The sequence below is a fragment of the Micromys minutus genome (genome assembly GCF_963924665.1).
Source record: "Micromys minutus genome assembly, chromosome: 1".
Taxonomy (NCBI): domain Eukaryota; kingdom Metazoa; phylum Chordata; class Mammalia; order Rodentia; family Muridae; genus Micromys; species Micromys minutus.
This window is the reverse complement of record NC_137969.1, coordinates 85,256,941-85,275,418: the sequence shown is the minus strand read 5'-3', so window position 1 is coordinate 85,275,418 and position 18,478 is coordinate 85,256,941. Positions and strand designations below refer to the sequence as shown.

Genomic DNA, 18,478 nt, shown 5'->3' with positions numbered 1-18,478 from the left:
CCCCATTTAAAATACTAAAAGAAAACGAAACCAAAATACTGGTAGAAAGGTATATAGGATAGAATTTGGGTCAATATGATTGCCTTTAATTCCAGCACATGGGAGGCAGAGACAGACAGAGTTCAAGGCCAGCCAGGGTTACAGAGAGAAACCCTGTCTTGAAAAACCAAAACCAAACAAACACCGCAGTCTTTTAAAGACACCATGAAGAAGCAGAGATCTAGGTAGATCTCAGCCTGTTCTACATTCCAGGACAGCCAAGAGACTTACTAAAAACCCAGTCTCAGAAAACCAAAACAACACAAAGGCAGCGGCAACAAAAGCTGCTTGTGAAGAGGATTTTTGCATCTCACATACATCTGTGTGTGTGCAGCTGTGTGTTGTATGCACTTCAGTCTATGGTCACACACTCTTTGCTGGTCCTTTTTGACTTCCTATTTTTATTTTTTCCCTTTGCTTTTAGATTGGTAAGAGGCAAAATACCAGCATTAGATTTGACATTTGTCATTTAGAATAAAAAGAGTGATTTTCATGGACTAGAGATGAGCCCAGCATTAGAGCACTTGCCTAGCAATTCTGAAGCCCTGAGTTCCCTGCACACCCGGTCAGAAGAAAAGAAAAGGAAAAGAATTACTTTGTTTTGCTAAATTGTTTCTAAGAAATAAACTAAACACACATTGTATATGACCTAGGTTTACATGTATTATCTTTCCAAATTGCCACAAAAGTCTTAGAACTATTATTGCCTTTATTTTAAAAGTTAGGAAGTTCAAACATAGAGAGAGGTTTATTAACTTGTCTACAGTTAGTAAGTAACAAAGAAGGACTTTAGAAACTTCTATGCTGGAGACATGGCTCAGTAGTAAGAGCATTGGCTGCTCTTCAAGAGGCCCTGAGTTCAATTCCCAGCAATCAATTGGTGGCTCATAACCATCTGTAATGGGATCTGGTGCTCTCTTCTGGCCTGTAGGCACACATGCAGGCAGAACGTTGTATAAATAATGAATAAATAAATCTTAAGAAAGAAAAGAGAAGAAAAAAAAAATAGGATCTATCTTAAAACAACAAAAAAAGAAAGAAAGAAACTTCTGCACTTGAAGTGACTCAGCCTTGCCATACCTGCTGTTTGAAACACACTTAGACACACTCGCACACAAACAGAACCAAAACCAAACCAAACTTTTATGTTTGACTATAAAGTTCCAGCCTTCAAGCAGTTATTTTTGTTAAAGCTGCAAGGTGGCTTAATGTAGCCTCTGCCTGTGCTTTCTTCTGCTTCCCTCGAGTGTGCGGTCAGTGGGGAAGTTAAGGTTTAATACAGACAATTTAAAAATTTCAATAGTAAAAGAAACGGCTTTCTATATGCCCTTTATCTAGATTTACCAGTTATATTTACTGTCATTCTGTCTGTATATTCATACACACATCTATATCTCTAGATTCTGTTAGCTAGTTCTTGTTTTTTTTGACCCAGGGTTTCTGTGTTGCCGTGGCTGTCCTGGAACTTACCCTGTAGGTCAGGCTGGTCAGCTCTGCCTTTGAGTGCTGGGATTGAAGGTGTGACCCACCACTGCCCAGCTAAATATTTTTTTCTAAATTGTTTGAGATAAATTGTTGATATTGTATTCATTTTTCCTAAACACTTGAATATTTATTTTCTAAGAACAAGTAGCTTTCTTTTCATAACTATACCTTAATATCAAAATCAGGAATTTTATTTTAATTTTTATTTTTTTTATGTATTTTGGGAAGCTTTTAGAAAGATTAGAAAATTTAATATTAATCCATCCTTACTTATTGTGGAATCTGTAGCACATATTCAAAATTTTCATTTACTTTAACAGTGTTCTTGTTTATTATTTGCTAAAATTCCTACCACAACCTGATTTAGAATTGTGTGTTCTATTCACTTGGCATATTTCTTTAGGCTCTTCTAATCTGCTGCAGTTTCGATATAAATATGGAAAATGATAGACCAGGTATTTTGGAGAACATCTCTCATTTTGGATTGCTTGTAGTCAGCTTCAGATTGCACAATTTAGGAGGTACACAAAGTGTGCTTTCAGTACATTTTACCAGCAGCGGTTATAGGATCTCTGTCTTGGTATTGATGATGCCAACTTGGATAATGATGGTATCTGCCAGATTTCTCTACTGAGAAACTCCTATTTCTCTATAATTTGTGAGGAACACTTTGAGACTATCTACATACATGTATTTTTTCCTAATTATTTCAACTTCTATTTCTTAACATTCAGTAATGATTTTTAACTGCATTGTTCATTCTATATTTATTATTTGGCATTCAACTATATGAAAGCATCCTGGCTAATTTTATGTCAACTTAACATGAGCTAGAGTAATAAAAGAGGAGGGACCCTTGAAAGGAAAATGCCCCCATAAGATGAGCTGTAGGCAAGCCTGTGGGGACATTTTCTTAATTAGTGATTGGTGTGGGAGGGCCCAACTCATTGGGTGTGGCCACTTCTGTGCTGGTGTCCCGGGTTCTATAAGAAAGAGTGAGCAAGCCATGTGAGCACTGCTCCTCCATGGCCTCTGCCCCCAGGTTCCTGCACGGTTTGTTCTGCCCTGACTTCCTTTAGTGACGAACTGTGATGTGGAAGCATAAGCCGAATGAGCCTTTCCTCCCCGAGCTGCTTTGGTCATGGTGTTTTACCACAGCAGTAGGAACTCTGACTAGGACAGAAAGAACTTTTCATTTCTCCATTCGTCCATCTGTCCATCCACCATCCACCCATCAATCCCTTAAAAAAAAAAAGAAGTGTGAAAGGCCTGAGATTTTGCCCTGTATACAAGCTAGGTTATCCTGTTTCTGTTTCTTAAATGCTGGCAGAAGCCTTCTGGCTCCTAGGTCAGAGCCCAGGGCTTGGCAAAGTGTTTCAAACCCTTTTCCCATCTTTTCCAAGTCCCACAGGATGACACAGGTAGGGTTGGTTAGTTGGATTTCTGCATATGCAGTGTGTTGTTCTTTTTGGGAAAGAAAGAGCACTGAGTTATGGGGATTCACAACATATAGCAACCTCACTTCTTGTCAGGGGCTAGAAAGACGTTACTACATTCCCAAAGGTGTTTTGGTGGTCACACAGTCCTGAGAAATGGCCTACATACAGAGTGGTAGGGGCCCGGTCAATTGAGCAAGAATGTATATGGATTTTCAGCACCCATGGTAAATTGCCTTTAACAATGTTCATGTATTTATATTATATAGACTTACGGATTTCTGTTTTATTCATGCAGTATAACCCATTGAAATAATTTATCCATTAAGAATCTTCAAACTAGGTCCTCTGTCCTTTTCACATGTCCTAATCCTTGGGGCATTTTCTTTCTTACTTACTGACAAAAGATATTCTAAGTCTCTTAGTTTTTCAGGGCTGCTCTAGCAAAGTGCCACAAACTCCTTAAACAGAAGAAGGGTATTTTCTCATAGTCTGGAGGGTAGATGTCTGAAAGGAGGAATTAGCATCTGTAGGGAAGAATGCTTCCTTCATCCTGTGGTGGCTGTTCTACCTTCCTCCTCTGTTGCGGGGACACAGTAGCAGCTGGAAGTAACTTGGGGAGAAAAGGGTTGTTTGCCTTATATGTTACAGTCCATGACTGGAGGGAATTAAGGGAAAACTCAAGGCAGGGACATAGAGGCAGGAACTGAAGCAGAGACTGCTTACTGCCTCCCTTGCAGGCTCCTGTTGAGCTACCTTTCTTGTATAGCCAGGCCACCTGCTTAGTGGTAGCACTGCCCCCAGTGGGCTGGGCTCTCCATATCAATTAGCTATCAAGAAAATACCCCCACAGACATGCCTACAAGCCAGTCTGTTGGAGACAGATTTTCAGTTGAAGTTCCCTCTTCCCAGGTTGTGAAGTTGGCAACCAAGATTAGCTATCATAGTGGCTGAACTCCAGTGTCTGCCTTTGTCTTCAAATGGTTGCCTTGCTGAGGTTTCTCTATATTTTTCTTCCTCTTTCCTATTTGGGGACATCAGTCCACCCTAATCCAGTGCGACTTAAGTTTACATCTGTAAAGATGATTTTTTTTTCTTTTTCTCTCATTTTGTTGTGGTTTTGGAGATAAGTTCACTAGCTGTCCTAGAACTCACTCTGTAGACCAGGCTGACCTCTACTGTGGCCCCTCTTTTAAGTGAAGATGATTTTCTATTCCCTTGTCCCCCTTTTAAAGACAAGATCTCACTTTTTTTTTAAAATAGCCTGGTAAACACACTAACAGTTCTAGAAGTTTTCTAAATTAAAAAATCAGATGTCTTTTTAAGATTCCTGAAGACTACTTGCCGTTTTCCTTACCTCTTTGAAGAGACTCTTGTTCAGTAGAGAACAGTGTGATGGCCGCTGTCTCTCTCCAGCTCTGTACGAAGAATGTGATTACGTTTGAACTCTTGTCCAGATGCCACTGATTAAAGTACACTATCACACTCTTCGGATAAGCACTTACATTTTATCCTAGTAGATAAAGGAGCACTACTCTATCAAACAACTACAAAAAGACTTCCCTAAGATTTTAGTTGGCTTTATTTTGCAGTTCTAATGTCGATCACCCTCAAATAGGTAGTTTTTTAGACCTTAATTGCCTTTATTTTGGATTCTAGAATCAGACAATCCTTCATTCTATAAAGTACAATAACTATTTTTCTTTTCCCTAGCATCTGTTAGAATTATTAATTATCACCCTATGTGTTAGCTGTACTTTATTTTATGTAAATTATAATTTGTGGGAACTGGTACATAGCTGCTGGTCGCACAGGCAGACAGTGTCCACTCGGAGGAGCTTCTGCTGTGCCAGGAGTCTGGCAGTGACTTAAGTAGAGTGCAGCACTTTAGAAGGTGATCAGTATATGGACAGAAAGCAGGGGAGAAGCATAGGTTATACAGGAATAAATTTCAGTATGCCCAGCAGGGAAAGCTCATTTAAAAGGTGACCTTGGACATTAAGGAATGGAAAAGTGAGCCATATGTGTGGAAGAATATTCCAGATAATACAAGATATGGCTGGGTCGCACCTGGTGCTTTATAAACTGCCAGAGCTAAATGTGGGAGGGAAGGAGGAGCAGAGAACTAGAAAATTTACTAGACAGTAAACATGGTAGTTCATTGTCAGGATTATGGCTTTTACTCTGAATGAAAAGGGAAATAGTTCTAGAGTGAACATACTCCAGTCATAGGCTTGTAAAAAGGTATAAATATTCTTCTGTAATCTCCAGCAAACAATATCTTAATAAAGTTAATATGGACATAAAATATATGAAACAAAAATGTAAAACACATGAGAGACTGTAAAATGAAACCTTAGAAAGATCCTTGCAACACATGCCTGTACACCAAACCATGTTTAGAAATGCGGTTTTACGTGTGCAATTCTGAAGAACTGCCTACGTGACCCGCAGCTGCTAATGCCAGCAGGAGTGGGAGGTGATGAGAGGTATGGGGGGTGGGAGATCACAGTGCATTATGATACTTTCAGAGAGACAAGTACGGTGACCGATGAGCATCTGCAAATACTGACATTATTAGAGTTCCAAACACTGGTAAGTTTTGGTGTCTCAAGAGATAGTGTCCAATTTAAATGTTTCTGGCAGATTAAAAGGTATAATTTGAACATTTATTTGTCAGTTCCATAAGTGGTAAATCTGGACAGCTCATGTATTGTGTTTCTTCATCTGATACTGTTTTTCTACTCATCCCCAGTCAAACCTCTCGTGACCACTAGAGGGCGTAAAGCTCATAGGAAATCAGATGAGGATTTTATTTTGGGAGTTTCAGGTTTCCTGTGTGTTTCAGTGGTATTGTCAAGGCATTAGTTTTCACTACATATTCCCTTTTCCTTAAAAAAAAAAAAAAAAAAAAACTTAGATCTTGACATTTACTCAAAATGTCATTAGTAAGGTCGTCTCTCTTTGCCTCATTGAACTGGTGACTCTTAGATCCATTTTAATTTATCTGTGTGTTTTCTAGAAAGATAATAGCTATGAGAACTGAAAGTCTCCAAATAAAGTAGTTGTGCAGATGCCCAGTAGCTATCCAGCCTCTGCAAAGCCTGCTACTGTTCGTCTGCTTTGAGTAGCATCATCTACTGGTTTTTTACCTGTAAATAATCATTAAAAACCCAGGCATCCAATCAGATGGCTGTCAGCCTAGCTCTTGTCGGGTAGAGGCAGTTGCTCATCAAAATTCTCTGTAGGGAGATTTAAGAATATAGACACTCAAGCAGCACTCAGGTAGAGACCTGGCATCTGTTTTTGTTGTTTTTTGTTTTTATGTGCCCCTAAATTAATTTGGAGCACAGCCCAGAGTTGTCAGTACCCACAGCCGGCTCCTTTCAGTATTATTAGTTCAGTTGCTCGGCCTTTACTAGATGTGTTGTCAGCCCTCAAGACATCCCAGCCCATTCGCCTGCAGGAACAAGCTCCCTTCTCCTTGAGTCATTCTGAAATGCAAACCAGGACTGTTCTTTGTGCTCTACTTTTCTGTTGTGCTTACCATCTGAAGTTATCTCCTACTGTACTTTGAACATATCAGAATCCAGGCTATGCTATATTCACAGCACCTGAAGCAGAAGCTGTGAATCAGTAACTATGAGGCTGAACTGAGTTCATAAGGCAGATGTGAGTAACTAGAGGGCTAAGGTGTAGCTCTGGTGAAGCAGTTACCAGCACACACGAGGCTCTGGGCTCTTTCCCCAGCACTGGACAGGCAGTCTTACAGAGAATCATGTCGCTTCAGGAACAAGGCTGGCAGGAAAATCCACAATTTGTTGGCTGGACTGTATTGAATAAATTCAGTTGTCATTTAAAACGCTGTCCTATAGAGGGCAGTGTTTCCCAGTTGACATAGCCTGTTCTGCCTCTTGTGTGAAATATATAAACTTGTGCTCATTTTGTGTATTTATCTCTCCTGTGGACACAGTAAATAACTGTTAGAAATTAAACTAAAGAAATTTTAAGATGTAATTAAAAATAAAATTGAAGGATCAAGATGACAATGTAGAAAAGAACATTTTATTATCTTTGTATCAAAAATGTTATAGTCGTATGCTAATAGATAAAAACTGTAAGACAAGAATTCCTATGTAGTTCATATAGGTTAGGAAAGTTAGCAACCCAAATTTCCTGTGACCCTCACGTATGGGGAACTTTGGCGGCACTAGTGTCTGCAGCTCCTCACTCATCATCTAATGTGCAGTAGAACAGGATGTCTTAACTAAAGCAGCCACATTTAGGAAGACGAACTGAATTCTGATCTTATAGCCCCAAAGACTGTAAGAATAATTTTTGCTTAGTTTAAGAAATGATTTTTTAAAATTTTTGTTAAGCTAAAAAGTAACCAGAATATTTTAATTAAAAATTGTTATAGGAAAATTATTTTATCTGCTACATAAGCATTATTCTAATAGCATACTTTATTATATGTTGTGTTATACTAGAAACAAATCTATTTGAATCAAATTTATTAGTCTCTGATACAGAAAAGCACTAAGTATTAGAAATAACACGGAATGGTCTACCATATTCCCCTTTAAAGGGTTGAACAGTTTTTTAGGAGCTATAGAATTCTTGCTTCTGTCTCAGTTCTGTGTATCACCCATTTAATCTACTGCAACCCTGGTTTAAAAGGGTGTGGTCTGGTTAGCTTCAGGGGACCTGGTGAGAAGCACACAGCTGGCACTCCTGTCGGGCTTTCAGTTCCTTCTGCGCATGCACTTACCTGAGCTCCAGAGCTTTCCTGTCCTGTTTGCCGGTTGAGGAAAGGAAGTCATTTGTTAGTCCGTATTTTCATGTTTGTATAAAGCACAGCTTCATTCTTTATTTAAAAATATGTGTATGGTATATTTGTGAATGACTTGAAGGCCTCCCATCCCCATCTTTAGATGAGAACTCGATGTTGCTATAGTAAACTCACATCAGCTTAGCTTGGGATAGCCGTCTAGTGTGCACACAGGGCCTAGTGACAATAGGCTGCTTTGGAATCATATTCTGATCTAATATCCATCACGTTAATATTTCTTCTTAGTTATGTAGACATAATGTATAAATTGACATCTTGGAGTTTTTCAGTTTTTCCTTAAGTTGATTGTTTGATATATTTGAAAAATATTAGGAAAACTAGTCTAAATATACTGTCATTTTGGTTCATAAAAGAGGATTGTGAAGTTAGGAAAGGCATCTTTCTCTTCAAAAATGAGTCATGCCCTATAATACACAAATTTTGTTATCTTTTATAATACATAAATTTTGTGTATTATTTTTCTATCACTTAGTAATATTTTTGTTTTGTTGTTGTTTTGCTTTGCTTTAATTTGGTTTTTGAGATGGACTTTCTCTGGGTCCTGGCTTTCTTGGAACTTGCTTTATAGATCAGGTTGGCCTTGAACTCACAGAGATCCCTCTGCCTTCAGAGTATTGGAATTGGAGACGTGTGCCACCATGCCTGGCTATTGTGTCGTAATTTTAATTTCACATTTATTTAAAAAAATATAGTAACACAAAAGTTAATGGAATTATATACATCTTATGAATGAATAATTTCTATCATATATCGTTATGGTCAAATAGCTTATATGTTTACATAGTATCTTTTATGTATACATTAAGGAAAATCCATGTTAGTCTTAACTAGCCCTTTTGACAATCCTGAAGGGTATTAATCCTTGCTGACAGGTGAGGAAGCTACGGCCTAAGAACTTAACTAATTTAGCCCGGAAACTGTAAGTTCCCCATACAAGCAAGCACAAACGTTAGGTTCTAGACGGCTTGCCTCATTTAGCCTTTTGGGTTATTTTTCTTATACCACATTATTCATTCAAGATCTTCTAGCTCTTTGATATATTTATATTTTGTATGTTTCCTGGGATCCTGAGACTTTGGGTCCTATTTCTTTGAAGCCCAATGACCTTTCCTAGGACTGTCATTGGTCTCGGGTACTTCTCGTCTTAGGAGAGCTGTGCTGCAGATGAGGTCCATTCCTGTATAGCGGCATGCTCTGCCTTGATAGCACCGCACTGTGTGTCTGTACTTACCAGATCGTGAGTGAGGGTCAGCAGAGTCATAACAAATTAGGACTCATAGAGCAATGGACAATCTGTCTTCTTTATTTCCCGGTCTTCAGCTGAATCTCTAAAATGACCTCATATCAGCGTGTGGCCTTTGAAGTATTTAGAAGTTCTGCTCTTAGATTTAGATTTACATTGTGAAATTTCAACATGGATCGCATATCACAGTTTCATAATTTAAACCATGGTAAGTGCAAAAATGACTAAGGGTATCTGTATCTGTAATGTATAAACAGATATTGGTATGGACATCACTTTTTAATGTAAATAAAAAGTTTCAAAGTTATTAGCGAGCAATGTAGAATCACTGTTTTGGTGGTGGTACTTTCCTTTTCTGTATGTTCATGTATGTGCACATATGTGAATATGCTTATTTTTCTTTGTTTTTACTACTGTGTCACAGAGATGGAGTTTGATGTTGTTAAGAAATAAGGCATTTAAAAACCTGAAGCAGCAAAGCTGTCTCTGTTCCTAGTACTGCATCCTAAATGCTGCCCTGGCCACTTATTCAACATTTTAAAACTGCTCTGAAATTTATCTTTAAGTGTTTCAGTTCTTAACATTAGGGAGTCTTTTAACTTGGTATAATAAATCTATTTGGAGAAGTTTTGAGGTTAATTTGCTTTCCTGAACCTATCTCCTGTCAAATTTGGCTCAACATTTTATATATTGAGAGACTGAATATTTCAAATGTCTAATGTTTGTACACAACTAGCTAAATCATTTTTATTACTTTTAATCTTGTTCTTTTGTACATTTTTAAAGTATTCAGTGAGCATTTCTTGTTTGTGTTTTATCCTGCTGAACTCTGTGTTGTTTTCTTTGGTATTCTGCTGGGGGTTTCTTCCAAGTGCTACAGTTTCTTTTTTTTTTTTTTTTTTTTTTAAATATATTTCTCTTTGTGATATAAAGTTGAGGGTAGCTGTGTTAAACTCACCTTTGGTAATTAATTCATTTAAGATTTATTGAACCTCTTCAGGCTGTATTAGTATAAACTAATGCTGGAATCCCCTTGAAATCTTTTTTTTTTAAGATTTATTTATTTATGTATGTGTGTACACTAACTGTCTTCAGACACACCAGAAGAGGGCATCAGATCCCATTACAGATGGTTGTGAGCCACTATGTGGTTGCTGGGAATTGAACTCAGGACCTCCGGAAGAGCAGTCATCGCTCTTAACCACTGAGCCATCTCTCCAGCCCTGAAATCTTACAATAATGATGGTTAACTATGTATCACCTTCTGAATTTTGTTTTTATTTTTTTAGAGACAGGATCTCACTGTGTAACCCTGGCTGTCTTGGAGCTCATGACATAGACCAGGCTGGCCTTGAACTCACAGATCCACCTATGTCTGCCTCCCAAGTGAAAGCACCAAAGACACATGCCTTTATTACTGCCTATCTTCTAAAAATGTTAAGGAATTAGCTCTGTAAACTCGAGATTCCAAATTACTCAGTTTTAGTGTCTTTTACCATTTCCACTGATCAATGTAGAATCTACAAATCATATAATTTATACATTGTCATTGGCTTATGACTTTGAAAAGCTGATTTAGATTTTATGATTATTTCAGAGGTTAATATTCTCTCTCTCATACACACACACACACACACACACACACACACACACACACAACCTTTATGCTTGTAGTGGTTTCCATGGAGAATTTAAAGTGAGGAAGTTTCTTTTTAGACCAACACCTGACCTCTTCTGGCTTGATCAGGGTTTTGGTTCATGTTGACCAGGTGCTTCCGCTGAGCATGTCGCATGAGGCTGCTGCCCTTTTTCTCTGCTTCATGCTTGTCGGTCAGTAATGCTGTGCTCCTTTTTCTCTGTAGTGCAGTTTTTTACCTAGTGTCACTCAAGCACATTCTCATCTTTGAACAATGAAATGATGAGAGAATTAACACATTTGGTCCCCAAGTGATACCAACAGAGCAGCACTTAAAGGGTGGTGGCACTGTCTAAGACAACAGTGTGGTGGGATTTCTTGGGTCAACACCTGCTCTTTGAGTTTAAATTGCAGCATGTCAGAAATGCCATCAGTAGATGCATAGCTTTACAGGTGTGCACACAAACCTGTGTGAGAGGTGTTTTTGAGGAAATACACTGACATGAACCTCTGAGAGTCAGAAATGTATCTAGAACAATTTGTTATCAACTACACTTGATTTTGTTTGATTATTTTTATACTTGGATAATATCTGAAGTCTTTATTCATTACCTGTGCCCAGGGGAAAAGAGTCAAGTACCAGTTATCTCCTGCCTTCAAATTGGCCAAGTTGCCTGAAATATCAACCACAGAGGGAACAGAACAATAGGCACACAGGTTGCAAGTTTCTGTTTGTTTTATTAATAAGTTCTGAACTTGCAATAAGTTCTGAAATATGAAGAATATGTACTGTACTTCTGTTCAGACAACACTTTTTTTCTGAGACTTGGTTTTACTGTGTAGCCCATGTCAGCCTTGAACCCATGATTCTCCTGCTTCCACCTCCCAGGTCGTGGGACTGCAGATGTGCACCACAACACACAGCTTCAATAGTATGTTTACGAAAATGATTTAGCTTGACAAAATAAATAGAGCAGTTTTTATCCAGCTTCACAGAGTGTCATTTGGCTTAAATACCATTTAATCTTATCTTGTAAAAAAAATCAATTCAACTTAAGTTCATGTATTCTTTTAAATATACTTTAATAGTGTGATAAAATGTGGATTAGCACTTGTTTGTATAAAAACACTAGAAGAAAAACATGCTAGTTTCTTTAGGCCTTTAAAAATAAAGGCCTTTATTTTTTTATATATTTTATATTTTTATATTCTTGTTAGTTATATAAATACAGAATCATGGAAGACTTGGGATCTTCCAGGCATTTGAAGTGTTGTAGTGTGTGTGTGCGTGTGTGCACGTGCACGTGTGCATGTGGTGCTTATGCTTAAGTGTGTACTGTTTTACAGATCTCCCTCATTTCATACAGAGTCTGTTAAATAGTTCACATCATTGCTATTCTGAGTCATGCCTTTGCAGTCAAACATTTGAAAGGTGATTGACTTTTTGCCTTAGCTTCATAATTTATAAGAAAACATAAAATGAAAAGACTAGACCAAGATGATTTTGGTACATGTTTATAATCTTAATCCAGTGTAGAGCTTAAAGGTGGAATCCGTTCAGAATAGAGTTGCCGGCTGACTGATCAGCTGGAACTTGATATGTTAACTTCTTTTCAGTTTTTAGTTGTGGGATTTTTTTTTTCTTACTTAATTTGTAGATGTTGGGTGTCTTTGATTTTATGTTTGTTGAGAAATTTACGATCAAGTACTTTATTTATAGTCTGAGCTTAGGCAATTGATTGAAATACAATATAGGGAAATTTAGTATGCATTTTTAAAAGCTCAAATTGGGAAAGTGAACCAATATGGATTTGCTTTAGGGCAAGCAAAAAAAAAAAAGGCATAATAGGTTAATTTCTTTATATTTCTGTTACCATTTAGTGCTAAAGTCTTGCTCGCGATATTGACACATTTGCTTTTGGAGGTTAGCTGTGCGTTGTCAGGTTGTAAGGTTGAGGAAAGAGATTATAACTTACCAAAATTAGATATATGGAAAAAAGTCTATAAACCGTAGGTACAATTCAAATATAAAGTAGAGGCAAATTTTTATTAATAAATATGCTATAAAAAGTAAGCGCAATTCAGTGCTACCATTGCTAGGAATATTAGTTGTACTTAGAGTACTACAGTCGGTTCTTCTGAGTAAATGACCGAGGTGAGATCATAGAAAAATTACTGAGAGGCAAAGTTATTATCTTTCCTTTCTGTGGCTGTTCAATAGCAAACTTTGATTATTACAAAGTCTAAGTCATATTCTTTAGAATTTGGAAGATAGTTTTTCTCCAGATCGATTAGGTCAGTTGAGGGAATTAGATCCTGTGAACCAAGTTGAAGATAAACATATTCCTTGTTTTTCAGTACTGTTGCAGACTCAGGTGTAACACACAGTCAGAGCATTGGTTTAGGTACACTGTGTAGTGTCCCTTTCTGGGGCAATGCATATTTCACGGTGCATACGGACTGAGGTTCTCTGGTATTTGACATAATGTTTAATTTTTAAATATTTATTTGTATTTTAAATTAGGAGGAGTGGTGGCTTGTGTGTGAGAGTTCAAGTGCCACGAAGATTAGAGGTATAGGACCCTCTGGAGCTGGGGTTCAGGTGACTCTGGACCACCCGATGTCAGTGCTGCCAACTGAGGTCGTAGCAGTGTGTACTAACTACTGACCCACCTCTCCTGTCCCCACTGTTTGAGAGTAGTACTCCTTTAGAGCTCTACAGTCAGAGCTGTGAAGAGCTGCGATATGTCTGTTAGACTTTTACTTCAGAGAAAGGCCCAGACTGATGGGGAGAGTTAGGGGAGTGGACTGAGCAGTAGGCCCAATTCAGAAATGGAATCTAAAAGAACAGTCAGGTTGGTTCTTGAAAAGGAAAGGGAAAAAACATAATAGAAAAAAAGAGATGATATTGTTACAAATACATGCGGTCTGATTTTCCTTTGCCCATCCTTATGGAAATAAGTTTTTGTGCTGATTAAGGTGGTTGTCTATGGTCAGAATCCTATGTGATAAACTTGAAGCCATCACTAAACAGTACTGGTGGAGTGGCTCACAGAAGTCCTGTTTAACAGTGAAGCATTCTATCTGAAGTTGATGACCTTAGGGCAACTGTGAATGCAGAGTTTTCTTACATGTTAATGTTTTCCTGACCTTGTAAAATTCAATTTTAGAACCTGGGGAGAAGTTAGTTGTCATGTCTTGGCCAGGTCCTCTTTTGGTACATCTAAGGGTAAAACAACTATCAAGAGATTTTATGGTGCTGAATTCAGGCTGATTGGTTGCCTTAACTGTCTGACTTTTAGGCCTTAAGTAATTTTAGGAGGAAGGACGGAACTGAGTGTGACAGATTCTTGCCATTAATTGTCCTGTCTGTAATAGGAAAGTGAGAAGAGCTCACCTGAAGTTTATAAGAAAACGTGCAGAAGCAAGACAAAAAGCAGTTGCTGCTTCTCTGTCAGATCGCATTAGAAAGGTGTTGGCAGAGCAGGGAGAACAAGCATCTTCACCACTCACCTTTAGGGGATGGGCAGGATCTTCCAGGATGCACTTCTTTCTACATCTTTAACCTGCTTACACTCTGCAGCCTCCTTTGGTGCAAGGGCCACCTCCACCAGGACTGCCTGTGACTCATACTACAGCCTCAGGTGACAATGACAGGAGTTATTCTGAGGCTGTAGCCTTCAGTGACTACTGAGAAGGAGTAGGGACCGAGCCCAGAGCTTCAGGGGCACACTTGACAGAGGAGAGGCTAAAGGCCGGAAAGAGTTGCTTTTCCCTTCTTCCTGCTGCAGTTGCAGACTGTGATGGCGTGTGGTCTGAACAGAGACAGCCTGTGAGGCCTAGGTCAGTGGGGCGGCTCTGTCAGCAGAACTCCTGTTTGTCTCTCTTCTTTGAGGCCTCATTTTCTTTCCTTCCCATCATTCATATACTGGGATTTTACATCCCAAGAATTGCTCATTTGGGAAGCTTTGCCTCAGGTTCTCTTCCCTAGGGAATCCTGGGCAGAAGCTAATGATTAACTTCTGAAACCAAATAACAATATCTGCAGGTTCTAGAAGGGATGTAGATGTGGATGCATTACTAAAATGTTATAGGTAATCAACAGGGAAATGGTTAAACAACAGCATATTATTCAGAGGAATACTCAGTGATAAGATGTCATGCTGGAGGTTGATCGTGCATGGAATGTTGAGACAAAAGGCTGGTCACTATATTTAATGTGCTGTTGTCTTGGAAATTAAGCCTTTAAATCTGTGAAGTGTGTGTTCACACGTGGGCACTGGAAGGTATTTAGAGGAGTGATGTAGAACTGGGAGAAGGAATGAAATACCCCATATATTTGTAGATTAATTTTTTTTACAATAAAACAATGGAAAAATTATTTATTTAAATACTAGAGACAGCAAAATACTTATTTAAAATGAAGAAAAAATGTTTAAGATACAAAAAACAACAAAACAAAACAAAAAACCATACTAGAGTGATTATACTTGATCTTAGCAAAAGGCCAAGAAGGCACGCTGCTAAAGCACATAGTTTTTCAGTTTTTAAATGTGTGTGTGTATAAGTGTGTGTGTGTGTATATAAGTGTATATGTGTGTGTGTCTGTGTGTGAATGTCTGTGTGTAAAATAGCCAGATTGCATTGTCTTTGGTAGGTGAAAATACTTTTTCTTTCCAAAATGGGAATAGCTTTTTTTTTCTTTCTGATTTTTACTTTTTATATGTGCCAGAAATTGAACCCGAGGTCTTGCTCATCCTGAGCATAAACTATACCATTGAGATATAACTTACCCCCATCCCCCACTCTATTATACACTTTTTAAAGAAAGGGAGGCAATAGCACTGTTTGGTGAGAATGTGTTTTTTTTTTTTTTTAAGTCAACATTTTTATGTTCTGATTTTGAAAATTTTCAGATTCACATACACACAGAGCTGGGATTTTATTTGATTTTTCTCCACACATAAGGTTTCTATTGCTTGCATGGTGTTCTGTTGTTTGGGCAAGCCCTGACTGTATTCTTTGTATATTTAGCTGCTTTTTCTTTCTCCCTTTCCGTCTCATTTTCTCTCTTTTTTCCCTGTAAATGTAGTGCCGCAATAAACATCTTTCTACTTTTATTTTTGCATACTTATCTAATTATTTCTTCAGGATAAAATTCCTAGCAGTCAGTGGCCAAATTTTATAGTTTCAGTTATTGATTGATGACTTAGACTCATCAAGTAATGCATTATTTGTCTAGGAAGAAATACAGGCTCATGTTTTCTATTAGTCATTTGTGACTTTTCATTAGTGGTTAATAATTATTGACTACTCACAATGGGTACTGAGAACACTGTGAACATGACACCAGATTACTAGGTCAGAGCTTTGCTCTGCTTAGATCTGAGCAGACAGTGGAGCAGAGCTGATTCATAGCAAAGGATGAAAATGGTATGTGAGAATGTTCCTTTATAGGATTTAGAAGGAAAAGGGCAAAGTTTAGTCTTAAAACTATGCAGCATATATCTTCTTTTACGTAATTTATCCATTTGCATTATAATTGACTATTTACATGGTTCTCATCTCCTTTAGACTTTAAGCTCCACAAGAAAACACATCTGCCTGGGTTAGGTCTATGTTCCCAGTTAGCAGGCAGCAAGCATCTGTTGAGTTATTTACTAAATGGGCAAGTGCATATATACAATGAACTATGCATCTGTTTCCAGTGTTGTTCCTAGAAGCATGGCTACCAAGCTTTTGGGCATATGTTACAATGTTGCTAAAAATAGAGTCTTCAAACTGCATAAAGAAAGGAACCCCACATTCTTTATTTAATTAAATTGAATCATTTTGTAGTTCATACCATTTCATAAAGCAAGAAGGTGAACCATCACTCTGCTTCCACATTATGCAGCCTAATTATAAACACAGGGTCAGCCCTCTGTACTGGGAGGCAGCCGCTCAATAAATCAGTATTACAAATGATATGCCCCAGAGGAGTATTTACTGGTTACTTTAGCCAACTTATAAATGAGTAGCTTAAGACCACAAGTAATTAGATGGGGTCAGGAGTAAAGAATACCTATAAAATGGATGGCAAGTTTTCCCCTATTCCTTGAGGTTCGTTACTTCTTTTATACTGATTTGTGTTCTAAACTATTGTTGATATGGGTGTTCCAATTTTTGTCTTTTACTAGTAAAACATAAATAATTTTGATTACAAGCACTAAGGAACAAATGACTCATTGAAGAGCAGAAAGCTTTCTGGGTCAGTAAGGAATTGTTCGATGCTCATAATCCAGTCAGCGAGACTCTATTCACACTATTACTTGTATCAGCTTCTTATCATTCATTGTGTGTGCACACACATGCTCATGTTCATGAATGCACGTGTGGAGGTCAGAGGTCAGTGTTTGAGAGGTCTCTCATCCCACTATGGGGGTTTTGGGGATTAAAAACATTGTCAGGCTTGGCAGCAACTACTGAGCAACCTTGCTGGACCTGACAGACTATTAATTAGATGTAAGTTTTATAAGAGTTATTATAGTTGTTTTCATAATAAAGTTTAACAATGTTTTAATGTTCTAGTAATATGTTCTTAGTTGCTTTTTTAATAAGTCAAGAATACTTGCAGATATTGAGACAGTTTAAGCTCTTGTTGAACAAACATTATGAACAAACTGCCAGATTACTTATGAAATATTTTAAATACCTGTCAAACGTTTTAATGTAAATATGATCATAAATAATTCTAAGACACCCCTCTCAAATACACTATGTCTACACTCCGGTTTTATGTTTCTGTGTTTACTGCTTTAAAATTGAATGTAATTAGAATAAATACAGTTCTGATATTTTGAATCACATCTTCACCTTCAACTTGTGTCTTAACTAAACACACCATTTTTTCTAGCTGTGGAGAAGCTCTCCTGCTAAAGTGGAAGTCTGACATTACTGGATACCCTAAGCTGCAGGCCAGATGGTGGACTCCCTTTGTCAGCGAGGCTTTTTCTACTGGGAGGTCCCAGACTCTACACCAGTGCCTGAAGAATGCTATGTAGCCCTTAGGGGAATTACAGGTCCAACTCCCTTTCTCCCCATAACAGACCTGCTCACCCAGCACCTGAGAATCCTGGAATGTCTTCCCATGCTAGTGAGGACTCTCACTATCTTAGCCTTCAGCCAATGACCTTTGCCCACCCTGATATCCCTACCCCCTTTTCCCAACCATATATAACCCTTGATTCACCCTAAATAAAGGTCTGTTTCTCGGAAGCTGGTCCCAGAGAGAAGTCTGTTATTTCTGTCGTACTCATGGCTGTTCATGAACACTGTCCCCTTTGTCCTCAAGGGCAGTGGCCAGCGACCTTGAGGAGAAGGGAGGACCACTCTGGCTTTAAATGGTTTGATATTTTTTCCCTTTGTGAAATTTGGTAGTGTTGTAGATTGTGTAATTTTTGTTCCCATTATCAGCAGCCCTCATATAATATGATAGAGCTCCAAATAAGGGTCTATTTTGTAAAAATTAATGGAATAAATAACAAATAGATTTTGAGTTTTTTCTCTATGACACTTGAGGAACTAGGCAGTACCTATCCAGACTCCTCTGTGTGTGAGGTTCAACCAGTGAATGGAGAGTGTGAGGACATTACTAAACACAGCTGGTAACGGGCACTCCTAGGAAGCAGATTTCTGTGTTAAGAGATAAGAGGAGTTACGGAGCTGAAGTCTTCCTTTGCCCATTGCCACCATCTCTAGGGCACTGTTAGTTGTTGGAGAGTTGAGTCCTCCCTTACTTGAGCACA

General features: G+C 38.2%; 1 protein-coding gene across 2 annotated transcripts in view; it reads left to right on the top strand.

Moving 5' to 3' along the window:
• ACBD6 (acyl-CoA binding domain containing 6) overlaps positions 1-18,478 on the top strand; it is a 119,611-nt gene that overhangs the window by 9,647 nt on the left and 91,486 nt on the right. Inside the window, exon 4 of one of the 2 annotated variants that reach the window (XM_080915064.1) lies at positions 17,587-17,942. The exons of the other annotated variant lie outside the window; for it this stretch is intronic. Within the exon in view, the coding sequence (XP_080771190.1) occupies positions 17,587-17,622 (36 nt within the window). The 3' untranslated portion in view covers positions 17,623-17,942. Of the gene's footprint in view, positions 1-17,586; positions 17,943-18,478 lie in introns of those variants that run through there. 2 annotated transcript variants of the gene reach the window in all.